Here is a 20,713-nt window from a genome sequence, read left to right as displayed (position 1 = left end):
AGGGAGCCATGTGTGACAATGACAGAAAGAGAATGTAAGGGAGAAACAGACAAGAATCACCTGCCCTGATCAAATATTTGGGCCAGGCCGTCTAACAATAGCTGGCACGTGGGCATTGTGTGAGCTGTAACCTTGTGTTGGTGGCCATGCTTTTTGAACTGACAAGAGGTGAGCTTTGAGATGCATGACCATGGATGGGTGGAGTTTAAGGGAGATGGGGTGGAGTAAAGAGTAAAATGGGTAAGTATGCAAAGCATTTTTATGTAAGCATTCTTCCCACTGTCAAATATAGTATTCGCTACCCAAATAGAAATCAATCAGCAAATTATCATGTTACAAAAACTAGACCAGGGTGTGGTGACATACTGTACCAAAGACCTAGAAATCTTCTAAAACCAGCAAGTCCTACTTACCCTGAACCATGAGCTCTGCTAAAGATTGGCCTCCATTGGTTTTCACCAGGTAGTGTCCGCAGTCCTCTTTGGTCACATCATTAATGATAAGGGTATGCTTACATCCATCTTTCTTAAAGCGGTACTTGAAAGACTCATCTCGAGTGAGTTCAACACCATCTTTCTCCCTGTAAGATTCAAAGGTTTGGAACTCATTAATATTTGTTAATAGCCTACTGTCAGGTAAATTTAAGGTGTCATCTAAATGAATCCAGTTGAAATTCATGATTCAAATTCATGTAAATACAGTTGTGTATTCACCCATACATTTATGTATTTTAAGTACTTCTCAAACTATACTGCTAAAGACATAAACATTACAGCAGTTAGAGAGAAACTAATTGAGGAAAAATATTCAAAATAATTACAATAGTGAGTTAAATTTCAAGAAACTTTGAATCTGAACCATGCAGGACTAAAAAATATTTTTGGCTATGTATGACTGAAAGTGTTATGGCAACCGTATGTATATTCAATAACGTCAACCTGTGAAACAGCAATCTTCATTTACGAGCATTATTGCAAGGCAATGACAGCAAATGGAATAAATCAAATGGATGATGTTGCAAAGGAGTAACGATTTATTAAGTTGATATCTGCTAAGCTTTTCTAATACAGCCACAAGCTTTCGTACTGATCTCAAAGTGATACTGATACAAATCTATATCATTACAGTTCACAAATTTTCATCAAATCAGTTTTGAAAAAGCGACATTCCTATCCCATTCCACTTGTACTATAAAGTAATGTACTGGGGAATATCAGTGCCAGCCAGGAACAGTATCCAGTTCTGCTTTTCTCTAATCATGTTCTCTAATCTGCCGGTGACTTTCTCACTCCATTCTAGGACACTTCTGATGTGCTAAAAGGCTGCTGTGACCTTTTCCAGGCTCTGAACATTTATGGCCCAGGGTGATATAGAGCCTTGCCTACAGCTATGGAAGAACCAGCACTCACTCAAGCACCTCCATCTGTCAGTCAGTGTGACTCACCCAACCAGCCAGTCAGCAGTGCTCACAGAGACACATATGCCATCTACTGGACATCTAAGGAATGTCAAGACTCTGACTCAGCTAGGCAGATGGACAGCTTGTGAAATGGTCACCTTTTCCAAACTGTTCTCTAGTTTCAGCCTTTAGGGCAACACAGTTTATTCCAGTTTTTCAACTGTTTACAGATACACATCTTACCAGAAAGGCCTTTATTGATCTGTCCTGGAAATAGGGTTACTGCTAATGGAAGCAAGCATACAGGCAAACGTCTTCTTCAGATACTTTACAATCAAACTCCAGTAATTTTGACACTTGACAATAGTGTGACGGCACTGTGGCACTTCACTATTTATATCACTCCACTTTTCTGTGTCTGTGGCTTTTCTGTAGTGCCAGTTTCTGTAGATTACATTTTTATGCCAGTAGGTGGCAACAAATGAGCATATTTTATGTAATGTGTGAGTCACTGAGTCACTGACTCAACTGATTTGTTAACAGCAACCGAGTCATTCACATCTGAAACAATGGAAGTGAAAAAGAAAAAAATTGATTCCAAGGCCCCCCACTGTCCGAAACAATTTTCAAGGGCCCCCTATACAGGATATTTCTTCTGGTTCTTCTGCTGTTTTGAGAAAGCTGCTAAGAAAGTTGCAAACTTTACTAATAGAAACTAGGAATGTCAATAGAAAAAATAATTAATCGCGATTAATTTTGAGATTCTTCAGTAAAACCTGTTGTTGAAGGAAGTTGTTGAATTAAAATAAGAAATATGATGTCTGATTAACATCTTGATTTTGAGCATTTTTATTAAGTTATATTATTATATTATTCAATTATAAGTAATTTTAAGTCATCTTGCGGCCGCCTCTTTGAGAATCACTGACTGAAAAGATTTGTTCAAAAATACTGATTCGAATGAAACACCACGTGTGAGAGCAGTGCAGAGAGCAAGTTTTGCTTGATGCTTTGGCTTCTTTTGGAACTATTTTCTCTGACGGAGAAGAAATACACAAACTGGTCAATGTTTGGCTGAAAGGTAAGTTAAGATTTTTTTGGCCCCACTTTATATTAGGTGTCCTTAACTACAATGTACTAACTTTAAAATACATTCAATACAATGAATTTATTATGTAACTACATGTTGTTCAGCAAAATTCTTACAAGATTCACATTTGCTTCTACTGAGGTTGAGGTACGGGTAGGTTTAGGAGTGGGGCTAGGGTTAGGTTTAGGATTTCTGTAAGGTTAGGGGTAAGGTTAACAGTGTAAATACAGATGTAATTAAATGCAGGTACTTGAAATACAATTTGGTCAATGCAACAACACATATGTACATAATAAGTACCTTGTATCAAATGCTTAAGTACATAGTAAAGACACCTAATATTAAGTGGGTCCATATTTTGTTCTTGTTTGTTGTGTGTTGACAGGCTTACCATTTCACCTGAGCCCCTTCTTCAGACACTTCACACTCAAACTCCACTCTTTCTCCTTTCATTACCATCTGATCCTCTAAATTACGCAAGATCAGGACAGGAGGCTCTGAAAGGTACAAACAGAACCAAGAGAAAAAAAGAGAGAGGAAAATATATGACAAATAAGCCCAAGCATCATTATAGATTTCATAGATGTGTAGAAGCTGCTATTCACTTTTCTCTTTCCTTCTCTCTGTGACCTCCATCTGTGAAAGATAAATTACCTTTAACAAAGAGCTCAGTGAAGCTCTTCTCATCCCCAACCACGCAGGTATAGGCAGCATCGTCTGCCAGAGTACAGTTGTTGATAGTGAGGAAGCGTTTGTTGCCTATACTCTCGAAGATGTATCTGAGGGACAATGAGAAATTATTCATTTCCGGCTTTGTTCTCTAGATGGAGACAAAGCATACCTTTTCAAGAGGCTCTCACAAACGCACAATATAAATACATGACAGATAGTGAAGCAGTTGTTTAACTCAAGGAAAATAAACTTGATACTGTGAATTAACCATAAGACATTATAATGTTAAATTGCTATAGCAACAGACTCCGGTCGCTGCCATCTCACTTGACGCCGAAAAGGCGTTTGATATGGTAGAATGGGATTATCTTTTTAAGATTTTGGAAATGTATGGGTTCGGGAATACTTTTATTGGTTGGATTAAGTTACTTTATAGACACCCGGTACAAACAAATGGATTAATTTCAGATTATTTTACTCTGGAACCGGCAGGGTTGCTCTCTTTCCCCATTATTGTTCTGTTTTGCCCTGGAACAATTAGCAGCTGCGATAAGAAAGGAGGATGATTTTCCAGGGGTGGTGGCAGGAGGTATGGCACATAAGCTTTTGCTTTACGCAGATGATATTTTATAATTCGTCTCCGACCCCACTAGATCTATGCCTTGCCTCCACAGAATTATTAATTCCTTTTCTAAATTCTCAGGTTACAGAGTGAATTGGTCTAATCCAAAGGTTTGGCTCTGACAGCGTACTGTCCAGTAACGGCCTTCCAGCTGGGTGCCTTCCAGTGGCCCAAACAGGGCATTAAGTACTTGGGTATTTTATTCCCAGCAAATTTGTGTGATTTAGTTAATTTTGACACCTTAATAAAAAAGGTTTTCGAGCGATGTGGACAGGTGGGCTTCATTACATTTATTTATGATTGGGAAGGTTAATGTTATTAAAATGAATTGTATTTCAAAATTCAACTACTTGCTACAATCTCTCCCTGTAGATGTCCCCCTCTCTTATTTCAAGCAATTTGATAGCATAGCGAAGTCCTTCATTTGGAATGGTAAACATTCCAGATTACATTTCAGTAAGCTGCATAGGCCTATTGATAAAGGTGGGCTTGGCTATACAAGATTTTGTTTTATTATTATGCATTCGGTCTCAGACATTTGGCTCATTGTTCACTTCCAAGTTCCACCTGAGAGAGCCCCTCCCTGTTTTGTATTGAACAGGAAGTTCTTGCCCCTATTTCGCCATTGCAAAGCCTTTCTATCAAACCCCGTTATCTTACATTTGCACTCGGTATGGACAAAATTGTCCAGAGTATTTTATTCGGACATTTATTGAAATCTTTGAGCATATGGCTGAACCCAAAATTATGTATTAATAACAGTGACGGATTATGACTTGCAAAGGCCCCGGGGCCAATTATCTTCAAGGGCCCCCCTCCCACCTTTTTTGTTGGGGGGGGGGGGCACTGGCCTGGGCACTGGCCCCATTGGCCCGGTCGGTAATCCATCCCTGATTAATAAATCCCCTTTCTGCTGGACAGAGTGGATTGTGAGGGAGGATAGTGGAGTGTTAAGATCCTTTGTATGGTTCAGCATTTTGGGATCCCCAGGTCTCAATTCTTTAGGTATTTACAGCTGCACCACCTGCTCTGTACTATATTTGGGAGTAGCTCACACCCCACTAAAGTGGCAGATACTCTTGGAGTGGTGATTACTGCTTTTGGAAAAGGTCATGAGGCATCAGTGTATTACTCCCTGCTAATTCAGAGTCAGGGGGTAGGATTTAATTTTATATCATTTGATTCTGCATTTTCTGTTATGTTTATTTAATTTGTTGAGTGGAATCAATACAAATTGTTAATAATAATAAAAAAAAATGCTATGGCAAACAATTACAGGGATCACCCAAAAATGTTTCCCATTCACTCACCATTAACTTTCATTGTTTGAGAAAAACAAGATGCAATGAAAGTGAATGGTGATTGAGACTAAACATCTTTTGTGCTTAACGAAGAAAGAAAGTCAAAAACATTTGGAACAAAACGAGGGTAAGTGATAGAATTTTCATTTTGGAGTGAACTATTCCTTTAATAGGCTATTGTTAAACATGTGTCTTGCTTTAGAATCTATACATTTACAAGATCCACACAATTTTACCAACAGGTTTAATTTAAACAATTTATGGAAAGCTATTGTCACCCCTTAAGAATATTTTTTTTGTTTGTTTCATGTGAGTCTACAGTTCTGCTCTGTATTCTTGGAACACTGTCCCTGCATATTAATAGAGTCAACAGGCCGTTTGAGACATCTAACCCCACCGAAGAGCCCTGAGGCTGCTTATCACGTGTAAGCCGCATACATTCATGTGCAGACTTCTGAGTGCCACTCACTTGCTTGAGTTGATAGTGAAGAGCAGGAAGGGCAGTCCATCCATCCACAAGCACAGTGTTGTCAAGAGTCAAAGAAATAGACAGTTATTTGTGATAAAATCATTTCTATGCTGGTACTTTGAGAGAATACATTGTAAATTTTACTCAAAATGTCTACAATTATATTTTGAATGAAATAAGAACAAATCAAAAGATGCCTTTCCAAGTAGATACCTTCCTGTTAGTTGAATCTCTTGACCATTTTTTAACCATTTAACCTCTGCATCTGCATTAGCCACCTCGATTTGCAGTTTGATCTTGTGTCCCTTTTCAACCTGGTAGGCTGGGTCCAGCTTCCTAAGAAATGCTGTGGTCAGTGCCAAGGAGGATTTCAGTCAGGACGAAAAGATAATTTAGAATGAGAAACTACTTATGCATATACAGTATATACATACATACATTATATATATATATATATATATATATATATATATATATATATATATATATACCCTTTTGGGGGTTTTGTTCTCTTGCACAACTTTATGGGTTAGTAAGAAAAAAGTATTTTATCTTCTAGTGCATCACATGAGCATGTGACAAATTACTTTGATCTTTTCTAATGAACAGATTTTAAAAGCACACTTCAGTCTTTTATGTTCACATCCACAATGTTTTACCCTTGCAACTATTGTAAAACTAAAAGTAAAATTAATAAATGACCTATGATTTGTAGTGTGGATGACTTAAGGCAAACAACGTGGCTGCAAACCTGCACTTTTCTTCTCTTCCTTTTTCATTTTTTTGAGTCTCTTAAGCATCCCCCTTAGGTCTGTAATCCCATACTGGAAGGCAATCTTTTCATACTCGGAGGGTGGGGCCTTCTGTAGGATGTCCCATACGTCTACATCAGGCTCAGTATTCACATGAACAGCTCTGGAATCCCAGAACGAAAGATGGAGGTTCAGCAAAGGTAATAAATAAGGTACAAACATGTTTTTATGTTATGTTTGCACAAGGCAAACTCCCTGTGTCTCCACAATGTTTTAATATTGTTATTTTTAAGTTTCAGTCTCAAAAACAGTGGACATCTAAGCATTAATATTAGTTACATTATTAGTTTAATTCTTTATTAAAGAATGGAGACAATATTTATCACAGCATCATATTAATAAATAGGTTTATATATATATATATATATATATATATATATATATATATATATATATATATATATATATATATATATATATATATATGTTTTTTTTTTTTTTTTTGTATTTGTTTATTTATTTTTTTACAATATCTTACCGGTGGCCAGTTTTTAAGAAGCTGCTGCACTTATGTGGAGACAGAATCCACGCATCAAGCATGGTAAGACAAACCACAGCAGATTATACAAGTACTCAGATCATATAACAATGCACTGCTATGGCATCAAGACAATTTTACACAAAGTTATACAAGCACTTAAAACATGCAGAATCTAAATTGTATCCTACATCAGTTCCTCCTCATTTAAATGTATTATCTTCATGTGCCACTTGGGTGTATTACACTTAATGAAGATTTAGAAACTGTTTGCAAAATTGCACATTTACTGACTAATCAAATCTGATGTTTTCACGTCAGAGTTAGTGAACGTGGAAAGAATTCCGTGGGATGTAGAATGACGTAGAAGTTCGAGGTGTATTTATGTGATTAATTCAGTTTATATAAGTAATGATGAAGGAGCTTGCTAAAAATAGTTAAAACATGACTGTTTATCTAGTTCTGTTTCAAGTAGGTGTGCAATCTGCAGAGGAAAAAATATAGAAGGACTAAAGTGCAATCAGTGACTGATTAGGAGGCAGAATAATCAATGAAAACCTGTCAGGCACGCACAGTTGGCAATACAATACTCAACATCCCTTCATGCACATGGCAAAGAAGCATGCAGCAGCAGTTCAGTATGACTCACTCTCTGAATATGATAGTGCCACAGAGGAGAGGAAGAAAAATTTTACACACAAATTATACACTGGAAAATTGTGCACATCATACTCTAAAGAACAATTAATAATAATTAAAAATACTGGCAAAATAAAGAACTACAAATCACTTTTTCAGATCACACACTTTATACAGGAAAGTATACACACTGAATTTAGCTCGATTAAATTAATTTTTAAAGGTTAAAATTGTACACATCTGATGTATTTACTATCCAAGATGTCCAAGTACTCACCTCTTTTTCAATAAAGCACTAAAATCCAGTTCTCCTGAGTCATCACCTGCATCTGTGCTACTGTGGGAGAGAAATCACAGGCCACAAAACATGAGCACACAAAACAATGTTACATTCTAAGCTCACAATAAATTTGGTAAATTTTCAAAACAGGAAACAGCTATTAAAGGCTTCTGTAATCTTTAAACACAATTGCAAACTAACATATTTGTAATAAATTATTATGCCAAAGAATGAAATACCACAGCAAGGGTATCATGAGGCATATGGATCATGTAGAGTGTATACATATGTATAAAACATATATGGAATGAATATGGCATACGTGATACAAATGTATGCTGGCATAATAAGGATGGATGTGGGATGGATGAATACAGGCATATATGGGAAAGATGCATATAAGCACATAAGAGACTGGCAGATACAGACATGTGGGTCAGATAAATATGCATTAAAAAGCATATATGAGGCAAATGTACACAGACATATTTAAGATGGATTTATATAAGCATTTTTGGGACAGGTGTACAAGCATACAGTGTATGGGACGAATGTTAACAGGTGTGCGTGGGACATATGTATACAGGCATATTTGAGGCAGATTAATACAGGCAGATATGTTACAGATGTTTACACACACTGTATGGAATGGAATGGATGTACAAAGGCAAATATGGGACAGATGTATATAGGCATACAGTATAGGGGACAGATGTATATAAAACATATGAGACAGATGGATGAAAGCCTATATGGGACAGATGTAAACAAGCATATATGGGAAAGAGCTGTAAATGGGGCTGATGTGTACAGGTATAGTACATGTATATATGGGAAAGGTGGACTTCAGCATATATGGGACAAAAGTATAAAGACATGTGTGTGATGGATAGATACAGGCATATATGAGGCTTAACACAGACATGTTTTATTGAGGCCATAGACTCACATGTCTACACTGTCTTCTTAAAAGCACACTTTGTTGGAGGACATCACAGATGAGGATATGAACACTAATATCAGAAATGCTAATACACCATACAGACTCTTAAGACATCCATACCAGACCCCCGCTATGATCAAACAAGACTGCATATCAAAGTCCCTGGCAGCTGGCTGGTTATTGTAAGGGAACAAGTGTTAATCTCTTCTCTTTGATCTGAAGGGCTAGTAGGATTTGAAAGTACATGTATATATGAATGAGCATTAAGAGCCATGATGAATCGTTCCTGAGGAGCATGCCATCTTAGCTTGGCATGAAGAGGAGCAACAAAAGGGACATGCCACTCAAAGTTTGTGCAGCTGGTTCCACTGATTTTGACAAGGCATCAGCCACTGTTATGAAGTTGAGGTGCATGGAGAGATTTCAATGATTAAATTACAAATTACCAGAATGAAAGTTGCATTATTAAACTGTTTTACATTCACGAACATAGTTCTGTTCCTGATTAAACTGGAAGAAAAACATGCTGTGTCCAGGTATGTTGAACCCAGAATTGTATTAGTGTGAGCCTCTAATCTACTCACTCTAAATCAGTGCCTGCACTTGAAAAGATCAGTGGACTAGGAAATCATATACACTTTATGGCCTACTGCCTCTGATCCACCAGTAATGAGTGTTGGGAAATTGCCCTTCTCACAAAAACAGAGTAAAGGGTGAGAAGAGATGGAGGAAGAAAACAAAAAGGAAATGAGAGTCTAAATTAGAGTTTCCACAGATCCTTGGAGAGTGGGTCATAAAGCATCAGCGATGACTCATGTCAACTCTCCTTGGATGTTGGCAGACAATGAAAGAAGTTTGAAAAGGACAGAAGGAAAAGGGCAAGCTATAGCAAATGATTGACAGATAGACAGGGATGAAGACTGAATGCCCAATGCATTCCATGTGATGAGAAATCAGAGGGTTTGGTTAAGACAACAACCGTGTGAATATATCCCCTGCTGTTGCAGCAAACCCCAATAGCTACCTGCCAGGCTCTCCCATCTTCTTTTTACCACCTGAACTGGTGCTCCTGGGTAATCAGTAGTTCCAAAAAGGGTTATTGCAACATAAATGCATTACTTTAAATCCCCAAAAATGGATTGAAATGCTATCTATTCATTTACCAATCATTAACACTTCATGGAATCCCAAAACATACTAACAAACAAACCACGTTTCACTTAAAATGTTGCTGAAATGAAAGTATTGTACACTGGCTTGCAGTCACGTTTTTCTTTTTAGAATCCACACTAAAATAATCACACAGTAAGTTGAAGGAAATACTCACGTGCGTCTAAATGCACTGCGAATATCAAACCCTTCTGTTGTACGAGCCTCTGGAGTAGAATGTACACATGGAGGAGAACAGTGGAAAAAAATCACAACTTACAAATTAATTTGACACAATTATTAATTAAGAGCTAATGACTTAACAGTACAAATAATACCAGTACCAGATTTTTTTAATTCTGGTTTAACTGTGCTAGGTTGAATGCTTGGTGGCATATTCCCAGGATATTGACAATTACAGTATGTCTTATTTATCAAGCAAGCATGTTTCTTCTCATTCAGGCTGCTGAGTTCGGAATAAAACCAAAATTGTGGGTCTTACCATGCACTACAAGGTCAAAATTACAGCTGTCAAATTTGTCTCTCGATGACACCTCACAGCGATATGCTCCAGCAAAGTTAGCTTTAGCTGCAATGATATGCATCTCGAATGTGTACACCTGAATGGAAAAGAGTTCACAAAGTTTTTGCAAAATCTTGGCACTTACAAAGTAATTTCACTTATTTTTGACTATTTACTGCAGAAGTACACTGCATAACTGTTTGTGTTTAGAACACGGGCAGACCTTAGTGTTGCGGTCATAGTGCTCTTTGAGCTGCAGGTGCTTTCCTGACTTGCTGGCCAGATCCATCCACTTTCCTTTGAACCATTTTACTGTGGGCTTCTTCAGCAGAGATTCACCACCCACTCTTGCCACAAAGGTAATGTTCTCACCTACATGGAAGGAGAAGATTGGAAGACTGGATTTTTAGAGTTTATTTCATATCCATTAGTAATGTCTTCTTGACAAGAGGTCACTCACCCACAGTCACCTCCCCACTCTGAGGCCTCTCTGTGAAGAGGCCAGTGAGGTCCTGCCTTGTGTCTGGTTGATGACTCTCAGGCAGAACTGGAAAAACAAACAGAAAAATTCATTAAGTCATTAGTTCATATTAAAGCTGAAGTGTGTAATCTCTGTGAATACTTCCCAGTCAGACATTGGTCTAACAAACAGACAGTCCCGCCCCAAACTAATGCAATTGTTTGGGCCAAAGGCATTTCGGAGGAAAAACAAACGAATGGCTAAGCTATGGTTGTATATATATTATTGAGATATTCAGTTTCTGTGACTTACAATAGGCTACTGATCTGAATCAGAATAGTATTTATGTGGCACGAAGGCAACAAAGATCTTTTTAAATATATAACTATATTTATGTATTTATAAATATATGATATTATTATTATAACAGAATTTATGGTCCATATGAACATATTGTAGCTATTTATATGAACTAAAGCTATATAACCATATACAGTATAATAAGTATACATTTAATTAACTTTCACAACACTGCTCTGTTGTGGGAATCAGATTAATTCTGCGATATATCAATTTATCACTCTCTCGATGTAAATATGTCTGTGTGTTTTGGTATTCACCATCAGGTGTTGCCTGTCCACTGGTGTCTGGTGCTGAACTTTCAGTAGGTGCTGGTGGAACCTCTGTAGGTTGAGAAGGCTTAGTTTCCACCGCTGCAGGCTCTGAGGATACAGCTTGTTTTGCTTCCTTCACTGCAAAGGTGCAGAAATCATTATAATGGCATTCTCTAGACTCTGTGGATTCTCTGTTCTCTGGATTTTTTATGAATATAGGTGGAAGGCTGGCACCAGAATGTCTACGCCAAAAAGGCGGCATTTCCGGTAAAAGTGAAAGAACTCTGCGAGAACCAATGTCGTAAAATTCTCACACAGAAGAGCATCTCCACCTGAGACAACACACCCTACTGAGTAAGGACCATAAAATGCAAATCTCACTCACATCTGTCCCCTCTCTTCCATACCTCTCCTCAGGTCACTTTAGAGTCACCAAAAACTAAGTTATGACTTATCCTGTTCTGTAATGTAAAAGGTTTGTTGATCATACATAAGTCATTAGCTTTGATAGTTTTACTGGCTAGACACAAGATTCATTAATCTAGTTATTCCTCCAGTATATAATTAATGTTTTGAACCCTCACTTATCTTTTTTTCCCATGCACGATGCGTAACAGCTCCAAAAAAGGAAAATGAAGGGCAAAAGTGTCTGAAGTGAATAACAGCTTTAAGATGTCTGGTGAGTTTCCCAGATTCCTCAGCAGGCTTAGAAGTCCTTTAAAATAGTAAATGGCTTCACTGCAGAGCAATGCAAAAACATGATGACATGCTGAAAAATTGTGCTTTAAAAACAACAACAACCAGTTACTACTCTAGAGAAAACTGACTCAAAAGGTGAATTAGTTATGGTGTTCTGTGACTGGCCCACACATGTCTGACGGTTTACAGATGAACCAAAGGTGGGGTGACTGTGAGGTAAATACAGGAAGTAGTGCAGCCATGAGACACCATCTAAAAATCACCCATCTTCTGACACCTTTAACTTTAATTCAAATTTGACCTTTGACGCCCCCCTTCTGCATCCTCCTGGACAACATTGTTTATGGTGAGAGAATGTTTATTGCCCTCCGTTGAGATGGTGTATTTGTCACTGATGAGATGTCCTTGGAGTCTCGCTGCCATCTCAACATTGCATAAGGCTTCTCAGTCTCTGCTTCAAAAATGACTGTTGTCCCAGTCTCAGCAGTCTGAGTCTTTGGTTTCTTGGTAAAGGCGGAGACTGAGGGAGTGAGGGAGGCAGGTATGGTCAGAAGGAAAGGATACATTTCCAAAATTTGTAGGCAAACACCCCACCTCAAGCACATAAGAAGACTTTTATAAACATTCCATCTGCTTTCTTCTGTGAAAATGTATTGCCCTGACCCTGTTTTCTCTCTCCCCCAAATATCTCACTCCTTCAGTGTTCCTCAAGACTCCATGGTTTATGCAGTGATGTCTCTCGATCACCAGCACATCATTATATGTAAAAGTTTAGCAAGGTCACCCTAATATGAAAGCTAGCTAGAAGTACCAGACAAATTGGAAGCGAACTCTGATTTACCGCATATCCAATATATTTTTATTTCCAAAACTGTATAAAATTTTGTCCCAACACACTTTAGCTGAGACAAGAGAGTAACTAAACTAATTTATTTGTCAGGGTGAAGAAAGTAAATGTTATTTCTGGAAACTGGAACAGGAATAAGATGTCGTTCAGACTGAACACTTTATGGGCCTTATTCACAGCAGCACCATCTTTGATTTTTGACAGGAATGACAACGAGACTGTGAGGGATAGACATACAGTCTCTTTAATGGGCTGTACAGTTGTTTAAAGTGTTTTTGGATCGTTCCCGCTAAAGAAACACTGAACATATTTCTTTCCAAGAAATTTATTTTGACAAAAATCTCCAGACAGCATGAGTTGTGGAAATGCATGAGTGAGCTTTATACAGCTTTATACCATGCATGAGATGGCAAGTCTATCCCTCACAGCCTCATTTTCATTCCTATCAAAAAATCAAAGATGGCACTGCTGTGAATAAAATCTACTGTGTAAAATAGATGCAGTACTGCAAATGGGACAGAATGCAAGCTGAAGTTCTTTATACTTAACATTGCATCTTAAAAACGTTGCGCTCCTGCAAAAAACTCTAAAAACCAGTAACACAGTAAAACAGCGGACAGCGGTAAAACATGGCCAAGATTTACACAAAAACATGTTTGGTGTGAACAGCCTCTAAGAATGGAAGACTTCAGATTTAATAATGATAATAATAATACTCAAGATTATGCCGAGTATGGCTGCTGCGTTGCGAGCTCCGACACAACATGGTAGTGTTTTGTTTGTTTTGTTTACCATTCTTATGTTTTTTGTCTTGGATGTTGTCTGCCTTATTGTCTACGACAGACAAACATTTTTGGACATTGGCTCAGCAATTACACACCGTAAACCGGACTTCAAATTCCTCAATGCCGACCCGCTGTTTACAAACACGCAAGCGGAGCCCTTTGTCTGGGCTGCCCGGCCGCGGAAACGCAGGAGGAAAAGGGGAAACAGAGCCGGCGTTCTCATCAGAGTAAGACGTCATGCAAATTGACCCCTGCTACCCAGTATTCTACTGGCAAATGTTCAGTCTCTGGATAACAAGCTCTGCAAGCTGAAAGCGCAGATCTCTTTCCAACGAGAGACGAAGGACTGCTGCATTATCTGCCTTATGGAAACTTGGATGTCTGCAGAGATTCCAGACTCAGCCATCGAACCCGCGGGGTTCTCCGTGCACCGAGCGGACAGAGCGAAAGAACTCTCAGGTAAAAGCAGAGGTGGTGGTGTATGTTTTATGATCAACAAATCCTGGTGTGATCAGAGTAACGTACATTCTATCAAGTCTTTCTGCTCTCCTTATCTGGAATTTCTCATGCTTCTGTGTCGACTATTCTGGCTACCGAGGGAATTCACAGCGGTCATTATCACAGCTGTGTACATCCCGCCACAAGCCGACACAGACAGGGCACTCAAGGAACTGTATGGGATTATAAGCAAGCAGGAAACCACGCACCCTGAGGCCGCGTTCATTGTGACTGGGGACCACTTTCAAATCAGTCAAACCAAAATACCATCAACACATAAGTTTCAACACACGAGGGGACCGGGTTTTGGACCATTGCTAATCTCCCTTCCGGGATGGCTACAAATCCCTCCCCCACCCACCATTTGGCAAATCGGACCACTCTTCCATTCTGCTTCTGCCCGCTTACAGGCAGAAACTGAAACAGGAAGCACCCACCCTCAGAACGATCCAGTGCTGGTCGGACCAATCAGACTCTACGCTACAAGACTGTTTTGATCACACGGACTGGGAGATGTTCCGGTCCGCCTCTGATGACAACATCGAGCTTTACGTTGATAGCGTAATGTGTTTCATCAGATAGTGCGTAGAGGACGTCGTTCTGACCAGAACAATACGGATCTATCCGAACCAGAAGCCATGGATTAATAGCGATGTTCGCACAGCACTTAATGTGCGGACCTCCGCTTTTAATTCCGGGAATGCGGAGGAGCATAAACAAGCCAGTTATGCCAGAATAGAACAGCAAAACGTCAGTACAAGAACAAGATTGAAGTACAGTTTAACACCACCAACTCTAGAAGCATGTGGCAGGGAATTAACATCATCACGGACTTTAAAGGGAATAAAAACTCCGCTATGGACACCGCTGCATCTCTCCCGGATGAGCTAAATACTTTTTATACTCGTTTTGAGGGAAATAACACTGCCCTCGTGGAGAGAGCTCTCGCGGCCGAAGCTACAGAGGTTAGTTCACTCTCCGTCTCTGTAGCGGATGTAACCCGATCCTTCCGACGGGTGAATATCCGCAAAGCCGCGGGTCCAGACGGCATTCCGGGCCATGTCATCAGAGCATGCGCAAACCAACTGGCTGGTGTTTTTACAGACATTTTCAACCTTTCCCTCTCTTTGTCTGTAGTCCCCACATGCTTCAAAACATCCACCATTGAGCCTGTTCCAAAGCAATCCAAAATCACTTGCTTAAATGACTGGTGTCCTGTTGCTCTGACCCCCATCATCAGCAAATGCTTTTAGAGACTAATCAGAGATTACATCTGCTCTGTGCTGCCTCTCTCACTAGACCCATTGCAGTTTGCTTACCGCAACAACCGCTCCACTGATGATGCCATTGCATCTAAAATACACACTGCTCTCTCCCACCTGGAAAAAAAAAACACTTATGTGAGAATGTTGTTTGTAGACTACAGCTCAGCATTCAACACCATAGTGCCCTCCAAGCTTGATGAGAAACTCAGCTCGCTGTGCAGCTGGATCCTGGACTTCCTGTCAAGCAGACGCCAGGTGGTTAGAATAGGCAGCAACATCTCCTCATCACTGACCCTCAACACTGGAGCCCCACAGGGCTGTGTTCTCAGCCCACTCCTGTATCCCTTGTACACACATGACTGTGTGGCATCACATAGCTCCAATGCCATCATTAAGTTTGCTGATGACACGACGGTGGTAGGTCTGATCACTGACAATGATGAAACACACACTGGTGTCAGGAGCACAACCTTTCCCTCAACGTCAGTAAGACAAAGGAGCTTGTGGTGGACTTCAGAAGAAAAGACAGAGAACACAGTCCCATCACCATCAATGGAGCACCAGTGGAGAGAGTCAGCAGCTTCAAGTTCCTGGGTGTCCACATCACTGAGGAACTCACATGGTCCATCCACACTGAAGTCATTGTGAAGAAGGCTCATCAGCGCCTCTTCTTCCTGAGACAGCTGAGGAAGTTTGGAATGAACCGCCACATCCTCACACGGTTCTACACCTGCACTGTAGAGAGCATCCTGACTGGCTGCATCTCCACCTGGTACGGCAATAGCACCGCCCACAACCGCAAAGCACTGCAAAGGGTGGTGCGAACTGCCAGACACATCATCGGAGGTGAGTTTCCCTCCCTCCAGGACATATATACCAGGCGGTGTGTGAAAAAAGCTCGGAGGATCATCAGAGACTCCAGCCACCCGTGCCATGGGCTGTTCTCACCGCTACCATCAGGCAGGCGGTATCGCAGCATCAGGACCCGCACCAGCCGACCTCATGATAGCTTCTTCCCCCAAGCAATCAGACTTTTGAACTCTTGATCTACCACGATCAAAATACATCAGCATTGCACTTTATTACTCTTACTCTTATATCTCACACCGGACTGTCATAAATTATATTATTATTATATTATATTCTCTCTTAACAACTTACTATCAACCGACAGCCTGAATGTCATTACGGTACAATACAACCTACTGTACATTCTATATATACTATATATACTTTTTTATTGAATAATGTGTATCTATATTGTGTGTATTGTATACTGTACAGTGTATGTTATTATTTGTATATTGTGTTGTGTTATTATGTGTATATTAGACTTTAAATTGTGTTGTGTTAATCTGATGTTTGTTGTAAATTGGTATATGTCTCATCACTGTCACGACTGCTATGTTGCTCAGAACTGCACCCAAGAATTTCACACACCATTGCACTTGTGTATATGGTTGTGTGACAATAAAAGTGATTTGATTTGATTTGATTTGAATAAGGTTATGGACTTGTGTCTTTGCTTTTGCACTGAAGACCCTCTGACTGACTCAACTCTTTTGTCATTGTGCTTTATAATGATGTGATATCCAAATCCAGAGCAAACAAATAATTCTAAACTCATGTCCCTATGAAATCTTTATTTTGTGGATTTGTAGCATGGGGTCAAAGTTTGGTTAGTTAGCATGGTCCAGTTAGCCCCTGCTGGTAGATGCCATAACTACAGCATCTGGTTCCAAAAAAGCCTCTTCATCCATTGACACCCTAAATATAGGGTGCATATGCTCCCCACTGAGAAAGGCAGACCACAATGTCACAGCCACAGGTAGCTGCTTGAGGGATTAGCCGGGATCTATTTCTGTTGTCTGTCAACTACTGGTCCCTCTCATGCCATTTGAAGACTGCTGGTATCCATGTTGTCTTTATTCCACTGACTGGATGGATGAAAGTATGACAGTAAACTAATGATGTTTTGAGTTATAATGATAGAACTAGAGTATGTCAGAGAGAGTTTAGTCAGGTCAAAACTGTATGAAAACACTCGTTTACTTGAAATGTCTGCATGAAGGATTTGATGAAATATTAGGTTGACTATCCTATATACAGTGCAACAGAGAGATGATACATGAGGAAGTGTAATAGAGTGAAAGAGGCAAACCATGGGATGTTTAAGATAATTTATGCCACAAGGTGTCAGCTAATGGTCATCTGAGGTCAGTGTGAGGTGAGACAGGGGAGGGAAGCTATTTAATAAGGTGACCTGCTTCAGGAAACTGCTTCTGGATGCTGATTGTTGTGTCACAAACATTTGCCTCCTGTGGATGCCTCCTATTTCACAGCTTTGGTTAGAAGGCTTTGAAGAGAGAATGAGCCATTTGTTTGATGGAATTAATCATGAGAAACTGGCACTTAGAGCTGTGGAGATGCCATGTTATAGGTCTTGACTTGGTAAGCCTTTGAAAGAGACTGAATCGATTGAGAAAGTGTGTGGAGGGATAATCTGTTGATGGATTTTGCAACTAACACTAAACCATATTGCTTGATCCAGAAAAGTGATGCAACAGATTGATATTAAACTGTGGGTCTTCTCTAATATCGCCACAGTGGGCTGTCAAACAGGTGGGATCACAATATGGCAATACTTTAATTCCTGCTTTAGACAGGGCTATTTTATTCTCTTCAAAAACAAACAAACAAAAAAAAAAAAACCCTAGCAATTCTTGTGAATAAAATATATCTGAAGTATTTTCCCGTTCATATTTTACATTTGTTAGTGACTAGAAACATGAAATTGTTCAGCCATGACTTTTTCACATGGGTATAAATTAACACACAGGCCAAATTCCCTAAGTCATCCATCACAATGGGTAAGACCAAAGAATATAGTTATGATGTGCAGCAAAATGTTGCTGAGCTTCACAAAATGGGAAGTGGCTATAAGAAAATAGCTAAAGCATTGAAAATGCCCATTTCCGCCATCAGGGCAATAATTAAGAAGTTCCAATCATGAATTGAGATGTTATGAATTGACCTGGAAGAGGACGTGTGTCTATATTGTCTCCAAGCACGGTGAGGAGGATGGTTTGAGTGGCCAAAAATTCTCCAAGGATCACAGCTGGAGAACTGCAAAAATTAGTTGGGTCTTGGGGTCAGAAAGTCTCCAAAACTACAATCAGACATCACCTACATTGCTAAAAGTTGTTTGGGAGGGTTTCAAGAAAAAGCCTCTGCTCTCATCCAACAACAAACTCAAGTGTCTTCAGTATGCCAGACACTACAGGAACTTCAAATGGAACCGGATTCTATGGTCAGATAAAACAAAAATAGAGCTTTTTTGCAGCAAACACCAGAGATGGGTTTGGCGCACACAGAGAGGTAGCCATATGGAAAAGTACCCCACGCCCATGGTTAAATAAGGTGGTGGATTTTTAATGTTATGGGGCTGTTTTTATGCCAGAGGTCCTGGACATCTTGTTTGGATCAATGGCATCATGGACTCTGTCAAATACCAACAGATAAAAAGTCAAAACCTGACTGCTTCTGCCAGAAAGCATAAAATGTGCCCTGGTTGGAACTTCCAGCAGGAGAATGATCAAAAACAAACATCAAAATCAACACAAAAAATGGTTCACTGACCACAAAATCAAGGTTCTGCCATGGCCATCCCAGTCTCCTGACCTGAACCCCATAGAAAATCTGTGGGGTGAACTCAAAATTTGAAGGATCTGGAGAGATTCTGTATGGAGGAACGGTCTCAGATCCCTTGCCATGTGTTCTCTTACCTCCTTAGGCATTATAGGAGAAGACTCAGAGCTGTTATCTTGGCAAAGGGAGGTTGCACAAAGTATTGAATAAAAGGGTGCCAATAATTGTGCCACAAATATATTTGACAAAATTATTTGTTTTTTTATAAAACTTGTGTTGTGTTTGCAATTGTTTGATAACCATCAGAGGACAGATTTTTGTGAATATTTTGAATGAAAGATCAAAAGGATAAACAATAAAGACATATTTTTCACAGCATTCTTTGCTCATATTTACCAAGGGTGCTAATATTTTTGGCCACAACTGTACATGCACATATATATTATAAATTGCTGAAGTTTTAATTTCCTTTGTAGAGGTCAAACCAGCACACATAGGGTCAAAGTTCAGAACTATGAAAATTAGTATTCCATCAAACAACACAAACCACCAAATGTAAACAACTAAATGTAAAGTCTCTTCAGACTGATTAAACTCTCTAATAGAATTTTAAGAAAATAAACATTTGCATACCAGCTTTTTTAGTTGGCTCCGGCATCCTGGTTGAGTGTGCCTAGTGAGTTCCAACAGGCTTTGTGGATACCAGCCTCACTTCTCTTTTAATAGATACCCCCACCCCCCAAAATGTTCCACCGTATCTGCCCCACCTCTTCCCTTTCTTTTCAAATAAAGATGATGATGAACACATGCCTCTGAGACCCAAACCACCCTACCCAGCTACAGGGGTGGACTGGGAAGAGAAATCGGCCCTGGATTTTAAATAAAAACCAGCCCAAAAGTTGTTGATTGAGGGGGGGCCCATTTCGTGTCTACAACCATGGCCCATAATTCAGCCCACCTTCCAACGCCTCCACTGGATGACAGAACAAAAGAAGCTAAAGATGGATGGAGGATAAGGGATAAAAGAGGAAAGAGGATGGGTTACATTTAGAGCCTGACTGTAGCAAAGTATCTCAAACCCTCCAGATGTTCTCTCCCAACCATAGTGCTAAAAGAAGGAAATCTTTTTTTTTATACCTGAACCACCTCTGACATGGATGGACTTCCAGGAAACTCTCTGAAATCGACAGCGCTTTAAAATGCAGCTTGTTTTTCTGCCTCAACCTTTGTGACTGTCAACAAGATGTGTCCTTTTTCTTAAAATGCAAAACATATGGTATAAGGTAGACTTTTTTCTTTCATTGAACACAAAAGGAGATGTTTAGCAGAATGACAGCCTCAGTCACCATTCACTTTCATTGCATCTTTTTTAATTCTGCCTGACATCTCCCTTATTGTTCCACTGAAGAAAGAAAGTCATACTGGTTAGAAATAACATGAGTGTAATGGTGACAGAATTTTAATTTTAGGGTGAACAATCCCTTTTATCAAACCAATGTCTATCTTAAAATAGTTGAAGG

At 39.5% G+C, this 20,713-nt stretch overlaps 1 protein-coding gene across 1 annotated transcript in view; it reads right to left on the bottom strand.

Annotated features, from left to right (window-relative positions):
- mybpc3 (myosin binding protein C3) overlaps positions 1–19,885 on the bottom strand; it is a 46,907-nt gene extending 27,022 nt beyond the window's left edge. Inside the window, exons 1-16 of the mRNA XM_051723924.1 lie at positions 19,827–19,885; positions 11,458–11,589; positions 10,838–10,924; positions 10,601–10,749; positions 10,357–10,474; positions 10,033–10,081; positions 9,730–9,774; positions 7,760–7,819; positions 7,493–7,495; positions 6,844–6,867; positions 6,305–6,468; positions 5,767–5,899; positions 5,554–5,556; positions 3,144–3,268; positions 2,881–2,986; positions 414–580 (exon numbers count right to left, since the gene is read on the bottom strand). Of these exons, the coding sequence (XP_051579884.1) occupies positions 414–580; positions 2,881–2,986; positions 3,144–3,268; positions 5,554–5,556; positions 5,767–5,899; positions 6,305–6,468; positions 6,844–6,867; positions 7,493–7,495; positions 7,760–7,819; positions 9,730–9,774; positions 10,033–10,081; positions 10,357–10,474; positions 10,601–10,749; positions 10,838–10,924; positions 11,458–11,589; positions 19,827–19,851 (1,390 nt within the window). The 5' untranslated portion in view covers positions 19,852–19,885. The remainder of the gene's footprint in view (positions 1–413; positions 581–2,880; positions 2,987–3,143; positions 3,269–5,553; positions 5,557–5,766; positions 5,900–6,304; positions 6,469–6,843; positions 6,868–7,492; positions 7,496–7,759; positions 7,820–9,729; positions 9,775–10,032; positions 10,082–10,356; positions 10,475–10,600; positions 10,750–10,837; positions 10,925–11,457; positions 11,590–19,826) is intronic.
- Between the last annotated feature and the right edge of the window lie 828 nt (positions 19,886–20,713).

Source organism: Myxocyprinus asiaticus, chromosome 1 (assembly GCF_019703515.2).
Source record: "Myxocyprinus asiaticus isolate MX2 ecotype Aquarium Trade chromosome 1, UBuf_Myxa_2, whole genome shotgun sequence".
In the NCBI taxonomy this organism is placed as follows: Eukaryota; Metazoa; Chordata; class Actinopteri; order Cypriniformes; family Catostomidae; genus Myxocyprinus; species Myxocyprinus asiaticus.
This window is presented reverse-complemented; position numbering and strand designations above follow the sequence as displayed.